This window comes from Euprymna scolopes, chromosome 41 (assembly GCF_053919585.1).
Source record: "Euprymna scolopes isolate OS-2025 chromosome 41, ASM5391958v1, whole genome shotgun sequence".
In the NCBI taxonomy this organism is placed as follows: domain Eukaryota; kingdom Metazoa; phylum Mollusca; class Cephalopoda; order Sepiida; family Sepiolidae; genus Euprymna; species Euprymna scolopes.
Genome location: NC_136522.1, coordinates 968,211 through 983,967, shown reverse-complemented (window position 1 = coordinate 983,967; position 15,757 = coordinate 968,211). Strand labels below are relative to the sequence as shown.

Below are 15,757 nucleotides of genomic sequence, written 5' to 3'. Positions count from 1 at the left end.
ACGGGATTGCAAATTGCATTGTTATGATGACTGAACTTATGCATTCATGACCTGAAAGTTTCATTTCTCACTTTGGTATGGACGAGTGTGCATGGGTTTACAATATAAAATAAAATAAAATACAAAAACCATTAACTCCAGTACGTTTTGCAAATATCAGATTTTGAATGTGTGTGACACCATCGATTCTCTACATGCTAAGATCCAGAGCTACAATAGTTGTCTGCCAAACCTGTGTTCATCAATTGTTGTCAGCTTGCCTCTATCTGGTCTGAACCATGACCTACTTTCCACTGTGTCCTAACTAATAACTGTTGTCGACTGTCCCAAACTGGAAAACTGTCGTCAAATGTCGCAAACTCAATACTGTCCATAAATTGTTCCTGATAGTCGCAGAACTCACCACCACACCTTGATTAAGAATTCAGCTTAAAACGCTGGCATCGTGAATTCAAACATGGCCGGAAGTCTGTGGAAACAGTTCCCAGACCTGCCCCCCCTCCCCCTTCTGCCATTGATTAGACATCTGTCCGTCAAGTTGAGGCTGCCATTTTGGAAGATCGGCGCATTACTATTTGCCAAATAATAGCCTAAGATGTCAAGATTAGTACAGGGTCTGTGGAAACTATCATTCATGACCATTTGCATATGAATAAGGTGTCTGCCAGATGGATTCCCAGGTTGCTCACACCATTCCAGAAGCGAGAACGCGTTGAGTGCTCGAGGATGAATTTGGAGATGTGCGAAGAAGATGAGTCAAAGTTTTTCATCACTATGATCCAGAGACCAAAGCCCAGTCAATGTAGTGGAAGCACTTGAACTCACCACCTCCAGAGAAGGAAAGGGTGCAGCCCTCCACTGGCAAGGTCATGCTCACAGTCTTCTGGGACCAGGACGGAGTAGTGATAGATTTCCTGGCAAAGGGTACTATTATGCTTCACTTTTGAGGAAATTAAGGAAAGCTATCAAAATCAAGAGACGGGGCAGATCAGCAAAGGTACCCTCTTCCTGCAGGACAACACTCCAGTCCACAACTCACATATCGCTAGATCAGAAGCACGAGCGTGTGGTTATGAAATCATCCCTCATCTTCCCTACTCTCCTGACCTTGCACCCTCTGACTTTCACCTCTTCCCAGCCATGAAGTTGTTTTTGAAAGGAAAGCGTTTCCCAGATGATGCAGCTTTGATTTCTGAAGTCACGTCATGGTTGGAGGACCAACCTGGGGTGTTCTACAAAAACTGTTTCCAGAGCTGCATCAAACGATGGGAGACATGCATAACTCTGGGTGGTTCATATGTAGAGAAAGACTAATAACTGTGCCAAATTTCGTTGCTCTACTGCTATGGGAAGTGGGTCAGGAGCATTACTTATTGCACGCTCCTCGTAGCCTGAGGAGCAAGTTATTGACCTGATTGAGCAACACCAATGTGATTTTTGAATTCAGTGCATCAGATTCATCTCAAATTAGTTGGAAACTGCAAGCAACAAATTTGCTGTTGACCAGTGTAATTTGTACCATTTGGATTATTTGGACGACTAGGTCCTCCTGATTTCTCTTCATGTAACGCATATCCTCAACTCTCACTGACGTTTCAGATAAATCTAGTTCAATTTCAGAAACAGAATCCCAAAACCAAAATCTAAATCAAAATCTTCCTTATAATTATTGAAGCAACGTAAGGAGAACTGATAACAAAAGTGTCTCCCTTAAAAATAGAGAAAATTTTTTTCAAGCATCAAATCTAAAATGGTCAAGAAACTAAATAACGACACACTTCTAGTCGAAGTAGAAAGGCAAAAACATTATAAAAATCTTCAAATGGAAACTTTTTAACAATCAAAAAGTAAAGATTTACCTCCACAAAATGCTGAATACCAGTAAAGGAATGATCAGGAGTTCGGAAATGGAAGAAATCAAAATTAACTTGAGAAATAAAAATGTTATCGATTTAAAAAGAATCCAAATGAAAAGATATGGTGAAATTATCGATACAAACTCCTACATCCTAACTTTTAATACCCATCAAATCCCAAGTAACATCAAAATAGGGTATGAAAACATAAACACTGAAGCGTACATATCAAACCCCCTTAGATGCTACAGTTGCCAAAGGTACAGACATCATCGAGATCGGTGCACATGCTCTCCAGTATGCATAAGGTGTGGAGAAAACAAGACTCATACAGATTGCCAAAAAGAGCCAAGATGTACTAGCTGCCAAAAAGGCCATAGTGCAAACTCAAAAGAATGCGACAAATGGAGAAATAAAAAGAAAATAAAATATACTAAAAATATAATCTTCTGAGAAGCTCGTAACCTAGCTGAAAATACAAGATACTTTGAAATAACAACAATAAAAAAAAAACATACAGCATACTAAATTACCAAATAACCAAACAACAAAAGCAAACCTATCAAACCTGAAGACATTATGAAATTACTCAATGAAATAAGAGAACTAATGGAAGAGTTAAAAAAAAAAACTATAAAACAAATCAACAACGAAAATAAAGATTACAAAACTGAACAAAACTCCCAAACCAAAACTCAACTAAAAAACCCACAAAACCCCAAAGTGCTACAACACCCATAGAAACAACCCCTCTCACCAAAAAGCGCCCATGAAGGAAAAAGAAACAAACCACCAACCAACGAAAAAGTTAGAATTAAAATAAACAGATTACGTTCAACTTCCAGACCAAGAGACTCAATCCAAAACAGATTTGAGGAAATGGACACGGAAGATCAAAGATCAGACACCAACGACTAACAAAAGTTAAAAACAAATACATAAAATCAAACCATAACCCAAAAAATCATCCAATGGAATTGCCGAGGCCTAAAACCTAATATAAATTACCTATTACTTCTTATAACAAACCATCAACCAGCCGTCATATGTCTCCAAGAAACCTTTTTAAAAGCTGAAGATAAAATAGATATAAAAAAAACTACAAATAATACAATCACATCCACAATACCAAACAAAGAGCCTCTGGAGTAGTATCTATACTTATGAGAAATAATATCCCACAAAGCAAAATAGATCTAAAAACTTGTAGAGGACAGAATGGCCTGTTTTATATAATTGACGATCCCATCCTCATGTAGTTAGTGAATGGTAGAGTGATTGAGAAGTATGGGTCACATAAAAAGAGATGAAACATTCTGATATATGATAACAAATAATGTAGGTTTATTTATATAAAAATGCAAGAAAGAATAAAGATGGAGATAGTAAGAGTTTATTGAGGAGAGAGTAACATTACTTGCGGTTAATATTTGATGATAGGCTGATGGGTTAATCAGGAGTGTTGGTTGGCTAGCCATACCAACCGGAGCACGTTATTGTCACATGTTTACTGGTTGAGGGTCCAGCACGAAAAAGAGGGAGAGATATACAGAACAGGAAGTGATGTGGCTGTGTTGCTCTCTGGTTACCAAGAGTTAAAGGGCGATAATCGAGTTAGTTTGGGAATTTCAATTCCCACAAACTAATATTCAAGCCATTGCTGCAACAGCCACACTACACAGAACTATAAATATCTGCACTATCTACATCCCACAGCAGGATCCAATAAACGAAGCAGAGCTGAATAAAATAATAAATCAGTTACCCAAACCCTTCTTACTTTTAAGTGATTTTAATAGTCACAACGATATATGGAGATCTGCATATTTGGATAAGAAAGGGAAAAATCTTGAAAAAATTATTAATGACAATGAGTTGTGCATAAATAACAACAGATAACAATAAAATAATAATAAATCTAACGCATATCTTCATCCCGCTTCAGGAACCTTCTTTTTTTTTTTTTTTTTTTTTACAAGGTAGTCACCACTTATCAAGGCCCGGAAGCCACTTGGGGATAAGGGTTATTGCATGTACAGTACGTTAGTATTGGAGATTTGATAAAGTCTCTTACTTAAGGGGGCGGTTCATCAGGAATTTGTTTATGCTGAACTTGAAGACATCCAGGTTGTAGTAAGGTGGGAAACAGGCAAACAGAAGAGAGTTCCACAGGTGTGCACTTCTAAGAAAGAAGCTTTGTTCATGGAATCTACGTTTTGCATTTTTGACAGTGGTTTCAGCTAGGCGGGTGTTTAGAGCTATAATTGTGTGACACCACTATTGTCGTGGACTACAACTGGAAGGTTCTAAATGATTCATGGAGTAGCGACCATTCCCCAATTTTTTTTTAACAAATGTGAAAGAAACAAAAAAAACGCCTCTCCCAATGGAAAATGAAAAAAGCAAATTGGGAGATTTCTAAAAGAAAAATGCTAACAAAAACTCTCAGAGGAGGAAAACCTAAATAAATCTATAAAATACTTTCCTAAAACATTACTAGTACGGCACAATCACATTGATACACCGGTTCTCTTTAGATCTCTGAAGTTAAGCAACGTTGAGCATGGCTATTTGGGGAGGCTAAGCGCTGTATGTACCTTCTGGGAAGGTTGGGCGTGGGGCCAGCACCCTCACCTCATAAAAAAAACTGAGTCGCTACAAAAGCATCTACAAAAGTTGTAGATGGCCTATGCCTCTTAGGGGCTCAAGGCTATGGATGGATGGATGGAAAACATTACTAGCCATTGCACATGAATGTATAGCCAAAAAGTCGCAGAACTAACAAACAACAAAGACCCTGGTTTAATGATAAATGCCAAAAAGCAATTCGCCAACGAAAAGCTGCCTTACGAAAATTCAACTCCCAACCGATGAAGTACAATCTAAACCTTTTTAAGCAAAAAAAAGTAATAGCTCGTAAAATTATCAGAAAAGCAAAAAGGACATCATGGAAAGATTATATAAATAAAATAAACTCTAATACAAACCCCAAACAAGTGTAGAACATGGTAAGGAAAATTTTGGGCAAAAACTCACCCTCCCCTTTAAGTCATCTTCAAAACAAGATTAAAATAACAGAGACAAAAAATATAGCGAATCTTCTTGCCAAAACCTGTTAAAATAATTCCTCCTGTAAAAATTACAGTCAGTCCTCCCAAAAAACAAAACAAGATAATACAGAAAAAAAAAATTAAATTAGATTTCAACTCAAACATCAAAGAAGAATACAAGTATTCTTTTACTAAAAATGAACCCTATAAGCCATAAACAAAGCACATAATACAGCTACCGGTGCAGATGAGAGACATTGAGTTTCTGAAACAACTTCTTCCGAAATCAATAACAAATCTTTTAAACAGACTTAACAAAATATGGTTCAAGGGAAAACTACCCAATAGCTGGAAATATGCTATCATGATCCTCCATCCCTAAGCCAGAGAAAGACAATTCAGATCCACAAAATTTCAGACCAATTGCATTGACATCATCTTCAAGACTCTTTGTTACCACCATGAAATTTCTTAAACCGTCATTGTGCTGTGCATTCAGTAGTGGTTCCTGAGCCAAATGCTTTGTTGATACAGTGAGCTGTTTTGGCAGTTTTTTAGTCTACCTTGAAATAAGAAAATTGTGTGCATTTGTTTTTGCTTTCATCTTGTATCCAACGTTCTGAAACGAAGACATGATTGTTTTAAAATGATTGTAATTTAAATGATTAGATAGTGGGAAATGCGGTTTCAAATTGTAGAGTAGAAGAAAATGAAGGGAGGAAGCGCCCACGTGTCTGCGCGTCATGCCTTACCTTGGAACGCTCCTACGGTGTGCGTACGTGCATGGCCGAAACATGAAAGAAATTCCAAAATGGCGGCGTCCTCATCTTGTAGATTGTGCGATCATCACTGGGCCCTACGTGACCGTTCTTTGGCTGCTGATTGGCCGAGGACGAATGCCGGAAGGATAAAGGGAGTGTGTTTGGAACATGGGAGGGTCTTTTCTAGGATCAACATCAGTGTGATCGTATCGGTGAACTGCTGCAGCTTTAAGAGTACTTTAGTGTGTGTGTGATTTTTTGGGACTTGCTCGTCTGCTGACTTTACAGGACTTTCTTTTCTGCTGATTCTACAGGACCTGCCCTTCTGCAGAACTTGGAACAAAACTTCAAGCCTTTTCTTTCTTTTCACATGTAGTCGTCTAAAAAGGTAGAATCCGACTTACTTGTGAAACAGCTTTACAAATGATATATAAAGTAAAGGTATTATAACGAAAACGTATTTGAAAATGCATCGTATTTGTTGTGTTTTTAAATAAAACAATTTTTGCTTATTTCCTTTTGCCCTGTTTAGGTTACCTGAAGTGTCGTTTTAGCTCTGGAGGTCCTTTCTTTCTCCGCTCCCTCTTCGACTATCAACCTACTGATGGCGACTTGAGTGACCTTTCCTTCAAGAGGAATGATGTCCTTTTCGTAAACGATGTTTGCCGTGGGGGACTCGTAACTGAGAAAGATGAGAACGGACATTCGTCTTGGTTCGCATACTTATTGAACAGTCAGGGCAAGAAATTAAAATATGGACGAATTCCAACAAAGTAAGTTAATTTTAATTTCCATTTTTTTATTTTATTTTCCTATTTATCTCATTTTTTAATTTTTTTTCATTTCCGTTTTTTATTGCCGTTTATTTTTTATTTTCCTTTTTATCTCCTTTTTTTTATTTTTTTTCATTTCTGTTTTTATTTATCTTCATTTCCATTTCCTATTTCTATTTTTTTAAATTTCTCTTCTTTATATTTTTCCCTTTTTTCATTTTCCTCTTCGTTTGTTTCTCTTTCGTCACCCATATTTAATTTAGTTTGGCGCATTTATATTTTCTTGTTTTTTGTTTGCGTTTCTAACAATTCTTTTTGCACCCATTTTTTATTTTCTGGAGATCACAAAAACACAGAAACCTGAACATACTATCTCATCAGCATCAGAAGATGGAAATTAAAAGTGGAGTACTGTTGCCACATTTGGGCAGGAGCTGCTAGAAAGGACTTATCCTGCCTTGATAGAGTTCAAAATAGACTTCGTAGACTCATAGGGGATGTCCTTTTCTTTTCCTTGCAACCTCTTTCTCACAGAAGCCATGTTGCGAGTTTGTCTCTGCTTTATCGTTATTTTCATGGCAAGTGCTCGGCTGAGCTCCAATCTATGGTCCCCTCTTGCCAAACTTTCACAAGAAACACCCGTCTAGCAGAAAACACTATCAATAATTTCCCCCACTCTTTATCTGTGCCTAAACCGAAACGTAGATTCCAGGAGCAAAGCTTCTTTCTTAGAACTGCGCGCCTATGAAATTGTCTTCTGTTTTCCTGCTTTCCAGCTGACTACAATATGGTTGTCTTCAAGTCTAACGTAAACAAGTTTTTGATGAGCGGTTCCATATAAGTTAACAAATTTATTGAATTTCGATTACTAACAGTTACTATATTGTCCAATTTCTACTGAACACTCTGTAACCCTTATCCTCGAATGGCCTCTTGGCCTTGATAAGTGGTGATGCCTATGCAAAAAAAAAAAAAAAAAAGTCCTTTTACCAATATTTCTGAGTTACTCCCTTTCAGTCTGAATTATAAAAATGTTTGAATTTATCTCTATCTTCCTGTTTTCGACCCTTTTCAGACTAAGTCCAAGTTTTGATCTCAAGCGAAGTAGCTCGGAAAGTCTAAGTTTGCAAGATGATGAGCTGAAGTATTCCCGGCGTGGATCAGGTACGGTGAGGCGGAGTTTCTTTAAACGTAAGAAACACCAGCGGACAAACTCGAGGGACAGCAGGGATCTAAGTTCCTTCTCAGAGATTTCACTGACAGCGGACTCACTCTGCATGTCTGAAGGTAAGATCATTGTTTTAAACAATGTAAGCACTTGATGCTGGCCATGACTTTCGTAATTCAGAAAGTGAAACAATTATTTTTATACAATGTATCTGAAATTCAGTGTTTTGCCCAACTATTGCATGGGTTTTTTTCAAGAGTGAACTCCAAAAATGGCAAAAATTGTCTCGTACAATTTTTAGTTTTCACTCTTGAAAAGGCCTACACAACACTTGGGTGAAACGTTGAGTTTTAGGTCTTCCCTTTTCTACATTAATTTGTACTGCTGGATTTATTTTATCCTTTGTTTGTCATAATGAATCTTTAAAATAAACAATTATTGCTCCCTTATAAATCTGAGATGGAAAAGAATTGTTGCTCTCTTGTAAATCTGATTTCTAATTCCTATATATTAGGTACGTGCAAAATGAATGCCGATGCTCGAAATGTATAAACATTTTGACCCCTCCCTTTACTTAAAAATCCACCAAAAATCAGAAAATTAACCAATTTTAATGGAATTTTCAGTATTTATCAAATAATGATCACGGAATATAATGAACTCATTATTTTTATTTAAATCTTAATGGAAATGTATTATTTTGTTTAAACAAAAAACACCTTTACTAAAGTTATGGTTTTCTGTAGTAAAAAAAATAATTTGGGGGGGCTTTTTTTATGAAAACGAAGCATTGTAAATTGTAACAATTAAAAAATAATTGCTTAATTTTTACAGGAACATTACAAAAAAAAGCCCCTAGAGTCTTTATTAATGAAATCGATATTACCCCAAGAATTAATTTCTCGAACTACTGATATTATCATTGAATTAAGCATTGTTTATTTAATATTTTCACACAAAGATATTTTAATTGCAAAAAGTATTTATTTTTTTTATGGTTACATTTTTAACTTTATATGTAAGATTCTAATAGTTTCATTGCACGCATGAACGTATAATCATCAATGTAAGATAATTTTCATATAATCTTGGAAAATAAAGTAAAAAATATTAAATTGAAAAACAGGAGCATACAAAAATAATTAAATTAAAAAAATGGTAAAAATTATGCGAACATTCCAGGTCGGTAAGTATGGATGAGCAGTCCTGAAAGGAAAAAAAGATTTGCCCACTCACCTCCTCCCTCCCACTATTAGGTGCCACTTTCAGATATGCCTGTTTGTGTCATTCAACTTTAAATTTCATGTAAACATTCTGATTACTTAAAACGTAAGTTTGTATTATTTTTTAAGTGTGCAATTTTTTCGATAATTATAAATTTTCTTTCCACTTTGGATTCTGTATAAATATTAATAAATAATGGCGTTAACTTTTTCAATGAATTAATTATCAGTAAATTTAATGAATTAAATTAACATTTAAAGTTTAAATTCTGTTAATAATTGTTTGAACTTTTTTAATGAATAAATTGTCATTGTAACTTTGTGAATTTAATTGACCTTTCAACACTTGAAATAAATTGTTTTTTATGCACATCAATACTTCTTTGAATTTTGCCGCCATGAGCTTTTGACATGATAAACAAACTTTGTTGCTACCACGGCTATAATTTTTGATAATCATGACCTTTCTTAGCAAAAGTTAAGTACATTTATTGTATAAATTCATTATCTTAAAGACTTTAGCTTAATATTTCACTTGGAAATAATTCCAGAAAACTTATATTTCTCTTGCCAGAAAAATGTAAACACGATCTTTGTCATAATTAATTTTTACGTGAAATATACGGTTTTTCAGATTTGAGATAAAATTATTCCATGTATTTTTTTTATTATTTCACATGCTATTTTTGCTTTGAAAAATTAACTTTAAGCTGTAATCTTTCAAGCAAAATCAAAAAGTAACCGAAATTTAAAAAAATATTATGATTAGCCGGCATTCAAAACCATGTCCCCTACCCTGCCATTCATTTTGCACGTACCTACTATATATACTCCAACACACAAACATATCACTTACCATAACAATTTAACAATAATTTTATATTTTTATTCTTTTTACAGATGGATTATTTTGTGGTTTCACCAAAGTTGAAAGAAAAGAATGTAAGTTTATTTTTTTTCTATATTTTCGAAGTCTTTAGAGAAGATTAGATAGCAACGTATGTATATATATATATATATATATATATATATATACTAGTAGGGCACGTGGCATTACCCGGTCGTAAAATATGATTAATATGATATTTTTATTAATGCAGATTTTGTATTTATTATTATATTATATTGGACCCAATATATATTAATGATTTAAACCGTTAAAAAAAAAAATGTAATTTTCTGTGTCGAGTCATGTAGTCGGAAGCGTTCAATGTATGTTTATAGTTGACTTAATGGTTACCGCAATCGTACTACTGCGTGTGAAAACTTTTTTCCATCTCTCTTTATTCGTGAAGCCACAAAAAGGCAGTGTGAAAATTTGCATCTTTGTATAAATTTCTTTTACACGCTTCGTCAGAGTTGGGAGAGACAAAAGCAGATAATAAGTAGTCTAGAGGAGTTGAGAGAGAGAGAGGAAAATTCAGGTTGTCGTCAATGGCTGCGTAATACTATAGATACTCCCCCTCCCTGAAGCTGGAGAGTGTTAGTGATTCATAAAGAAAAAGGTTACCTGAAAAAAAGCCATGACAATAAATTTTGTTTTAAACTTGGTAAAAATGCCACTGAAACGTATGGAATATTTCAAACTGCTTCTGAACCATCTTGCATAAATCAAGCATCAGTTTTTGAGTGGCATAAGAGATTCAAGAAAGGCAGGGAGTCTTTCAGGGATGATGAGAAGTATGGGAGGAGTAAGGAAGTCAGAACACCAGAGTTGATTGGTCAAATAAAGAGTTTCATGGATAAGGACTGTCATGTGTCTAGAGAGACAATAAGTGCACAGTTTGATATCAGTGTGGGAACTGTACACAATTATTTGCAAGGAAGTGAAGATACACAAGATTTGCACAAAGTTTGTCCCAGCGGTGCACAGAGAAGATCACCGACTATTTGACCAAGATGGGCATGAAAAGAGTTGCTCACCCTCACTATGGTCCAAACCTTGCTTCCTGTGACTTTTGGTTATTCCCTAGGCTCAAAGAAGACCTTAGAGGCTGTCATTATGAGACAATTAAGGAGATGAAAGAGGCTTTAACAAGGTTCATTGACACACTCACACAAGAGGACTTCCGTGGGGCCTTCGAAAAGTTATTGGAATGGTACAAGTGCATTGCAGCCAGAGGAGATTACTTTGAAGGGGACTAAAGTGCATTATCAATAAAAGTGCCTATATGAAAAGTCTTGAAACTTATTTAAGGAACCTCATAACAATAACTCTTTTAAACCATATATACATATATAAATGCCTATATGTTTTTATTATTTCAACCTCAGGGTGTAGCGGTGGCTCTTGATATATCTAAGGCTTTTGACAGGGTATGGCATGATGGTCTTCTAAGGAAAATTAGATCATATGGTATCACTGGAAGAATACATAATGTAATTAAATCCTTAAGTAAGAGAAAAATCCAATTTGTCCTCGATGGTCGTACATCTAAACAATATGACATAAATATGGGAGTACCTCAGGGGTCTATCCTTGGACCTTTATTATTCCTGATATTCATAAATGACCTCCCTGATAAAATTGTTTCGGAGATGGGTATATTTGCCGATGACATCACTTTCTATAACAGATATGCGGGGAAAACAAATGAACACATATCTAAGGAAATGGCAGAAACACTAGAGGATGATCTCCAATCTGTAGTGGAATGGGGACAAAAATGGATGGTCACATTCAATGCTGCCAAGACTAAGCTTGTTTCCTTCAATAATTACAAGAAACCTTCTCTACCACCAATGGCCAAAAACACATTGCCTGAAAGTACTTCTTTTAAACTCCTCGGCCTAATGTTTACAGGGAATATGAACTGGAATAGATACATTGAGAGCATTGCCAAGGCTGCTGCAAAGAAGGTGGAGTCTCTCTACCATGCTAGAAAACTACTTACGCCTGAAAGTATCCTGTATCTCTATAAGGCCATCATTCGCCCATGTATGGAGTACTGTTGTCACATTTGGGCTGGTGAAACTGCTGCTTGTCTCTCATTTCTTGACAGGGTTCAAAAGAGAGTCGCCAATCTGATAGGTCCTGAACTGTCATCTAGGCTTCAGCCTTTGTCCCATCGACGAGATGTTGCATCCCTCTGTCTGTTCTACAAATACTTTAATGGTGAATGCTCTGACAAACTGCAAACACTTATACCTCCTAGACGTAACTACCCCCGACAAACCCGACAAGCAACTAAGTCCCACCCCTTTACAGTAGAGAACCCTAGGTGCAAGAAAGCCTCTTACTCCAATAGTTTCTTCCCCAGAACTGCAAGTCTTTGGAACTCCCTTCCGGGATTCTGCTTTCCCAACTGTACCGGTATGCAGAAGTTCAAGTGTAATGTGAACAAACATCTTTCTACTCATCTCCCTTCATAATGCCCCTGAAAATTATGTCCCTGACAGTAGCCCCCTTCTTCAAACTGACACTGTGGCTTGTTTGGGGTGAAAATTAAATTAAAAAAAAAAATCATTACCATTTGTTTTTATAGATGGGATAAAAAAAATTATCCAGCCCATGTCATCAGACAATTTAAGCCAAAAATGAATAAAATATTTTTTATTACATATGGGTATTAAAAACCAATAGTTGGAGTAATGGATAGAGGGGGAGGAGTGATAGGGAAAGGAGTGGGTGAGGGAAGAAAAAAGTATATTTAAATAAATTAAAATTACAATTAAAAAAGAGAGAAGGAAATAAAGGAGATTGAAGATGTCGAGAAGAAGTTGTTTGTTGAAGAGGATAAAATAAAAAAGAAAGGGAAAATATGGCTAAATAAGAAGAGGAGATAGAAAAGGATAAATAATGGAAGTATATATTTCGGCGTGTCCTAAAAAAGTTGCTGAAAGGGAAAATGGATGATGGCTTGTGCAAGTCACCAAAGTCAGAAATAGATATATATATATCCTTTTATTTTTATCCAGCTGAGAAACGTCATGGAGCACTTTATTTCAACCAATAATGTATGTACATGTGATTGAGATTCTATTAGTTCAACGACGTAAGTCTCTGTCACAGAATTCTTTGCAACTAATTTTCTTTCTGTTTCTTTTTCTCTTTCTCAATTCAGGCAATTCAATTCGTCCAGTTATTCTTCTCGCTCCATTGTCACAACCCTTGATTAATAAATTGACGGCAGAATCCCCAGACAAGTATTCCAAAATTGATTGCAGTAAGTACCATTCTTTCGCCTCTTCGAAAATGAATTCGGAAATACATAACATTTCTCAATTTTTAAAATGAGCATTGATTATTCATATTCAAATTCTTCAGACTACGGTTCTCATCTGGAGTGTTATTCTCACAATGTTTTAGTCAATGTAACCTCTGAAATTTTTCACGTGTATCTTGTCAAACTCTGGAATGTTTCTGTCTAATTTGAGAATCTGTACAGAATTTCAAACAGAACCGTTTATTTAATCCACGAAAGTAGCATGCTCTCATTTCGGCAGCCATGACTGGATAGAAGTTCTAAGTAATTCGAGCGAATAAATAAGTAATTTTATCTTTCTTTTTCTGGCTAAATTCAATAAACTTATATCATATTGACTTCTGCTTTCAATTTAGTGGAAGCCATGTTGGTGTATATCAAGGAAAAGTCCCTTCTAATTAATGTTTACATAATTCTAGGTTAATTTTAAATGTTTACATATAAAAGAACTAGTATTCACAGTGCAACTATGCTATAATAATGAAATTTTGAAAACGAAGAACCAACTAAATCAAAATGACAAGTTGCTGCTCCTATATTTAAATAACGAAAAAATATTGAATTTCAAATAAAACAAATGGTACCTACGTAATTATCATGTTGCAAATGGTGACATATCCAAAAATTACGAAAAACAGTAAGGTTTAAAATTGATTATTCATGAAAAACTGTTCCTTTAAGTTAAAAACAGTTTGATTACATGCTGGGTCAAACATATTGGGTCACATGACATAAAACAAAAGGGAAAGTAACTCAGTTGAAACAATTTGTAGCAGACAGAATTTATTCAGAAAACAAAAAAACATAACATATATACATATTTTGTAAATTAAAAAAAAAACAACTTTTTTTTTAACTGTTTTCAAAACTGTTAGAAAATATTTTCTGAAATTAGCACAAGATTTCAGAGTAATTGAAAACTTAATTATCTTCCATGTTAACTCGCAAATTCAAATTAGTTGATTTTGAAACCAAATTGCTAGATTTTTCATGTCTTTTTTCATGAATAATTATTTTTCTACGCTATCGTTTTTCATAATTTTTGGATATGTTACTATTTGAAACCTGATAATTATATAGGTACTATTTGTTTTACTTGAAATTCAATATTTTTTTTCGTATGTATAATATAGAAGTACCAACTTGTCATTTTGACTTTCGATTTCAATTTAGCAGAAGCCATGTTGGTATATGCCAAGAAAAAGTCGCTTCTAATTAATGTTTATGTAATTCCAGTTTAATTTTCAAAGTTTACATATATATAAAAAAAAACTAGTATTCATGGCGCAACAACACTATAATAATGAAATTCAGAAAACAAGAAAAATAATGGTGTCTACTAACATTTTGTTAGATATCTCACTACTGATGCAATTCTCTATCTATATAAAAGCCAAGTACGGCCAAGGATGGAATACTGTTGCCATATCTGTTGCCAAAAACAGCCTATCATGCCTTGACAGAGTACAAAATAGACTTCGTGGTTTAGTGGGGGATGCCCTTTTCTCTACTCTGCAACCCCTCTCCCACAGAAGAGATGTTGCGAGCCTATCCTTGTTTTATCGTTATTTTCATGGCAGGTGCTCGTCTGAACTCCAATCCCTGGTCCCCCCTCGCCAATCTTTCACGAAAAACACCCGTCTAGCTGAATCCACTGTGAAAAATTTCCCCCACTCTATATCTGTGCCTAAATCAAAACGCGGATTTCATGAGCAAAGCTTCTTTCTTAGAACTGCACGCCTGTGGAACTCTGTTCCGTCTGCCTGCTTCCCTCCGGACTACAACTTGGATGTCTTCAAGTCTAATGTTAACAAATTCCTAATGAACCGCCCCCCTAATTAAACACTTCATAAAATCTCCTCACTAACGTGATGTACTTACAATAACCCTTATCCCTGAGTGGCTTCCGGGCCTTGATAAGTGGTGATCACTGTGTAAAAAAAAAAAAAAAAAAAAAAAATTTCAACAAAAAACAATGATATCTACCTAAGTGGCATTTCAGAAGTATCTAAATTTTGAGGGTTGCCTACACTGAGGATTAAGCCTTCAGCCCGAGAAGAGTGAAACTTTACAACTAAATATTACCAAATACTTTATTCACTATGCCATGGCCCTTGTGAACATTGACTAAAACGTGAAAATGACACTCAAGATGAGAATAGTAGTTCAGAGGATCCAAATAATACAAATAAAAATGACAGTCGGATTCTGAATTTGAGTGCACTATGGATCACAAAAGACTTCAGTGGAAGCCATTTTGGTTCTTGCCCAGAATTCCTTTTATATTACAAAATTAAAGAAAAACAATAAAACAAAATTATCATATTCCAAAAATCACGTAAATTGATCAAGTAGTTTTATTTTTATAAAGAAAATCATTTTTAAGCGATTAATAGGAATTCGTAGGCATTACAAGATAAACATAGCAAGTGTAAATTATTGAGCTATCTCCCTTCGTTTTTTGAAATTTGGATCATTATGATTACTATTCTCATTTTGAATTTTAGGTTCTTGTCAAGTTTTCACACATTAAAAAAAGGATTTTTTAAAATCTGTATGATGTACATACTTGAAAAGAAATGACAATATCACATTCCAAAAACTCATGTAAACTGATCAAGTACTTTTTTTAAACAAGAAAATCCAATTTTATGAATATTGCAAGAGTGACAGTTTTGCTTGCTATTTTGAAAAATCTCCAAGTATGGTAAATAGTTTCAC

General features: G+C 35.0%; 1 protein-coding gene across 3 annotated transcripts in view; it reads left to right on the top strand.

The window, feature by feature from the left end:
• Positions 1-15,757, top strand: part of LOC145266290 (disks large homolog 5-like) — a 317,592-nt gene that overhangs the window by 280,801 nt on the left and 21,034 nt on the right. For all 3 annotated transcript variants that reach the window (XM_080121835.1, XM_080121834.1, XM_080121836.1), the window contains 4 exons: positions 6,200-6,440; positions 7,516-7,727; positions 9,732-9,773; positions 12,896-12,997. In XM_080121835.1, the coding sequence (XP_079977961.1) occupies positions 6,200-6,440; positions 7,516-7,727; positions 9,732-9,773; positions 12,896-12,997 (597 nt within the window). The remainder of the gene's footprint in view (positions 1-6,199; positions 6,441-7,515; positions 7,728-9,731; positions 9,774-12,895; positions 12,998-15,757) is intronic.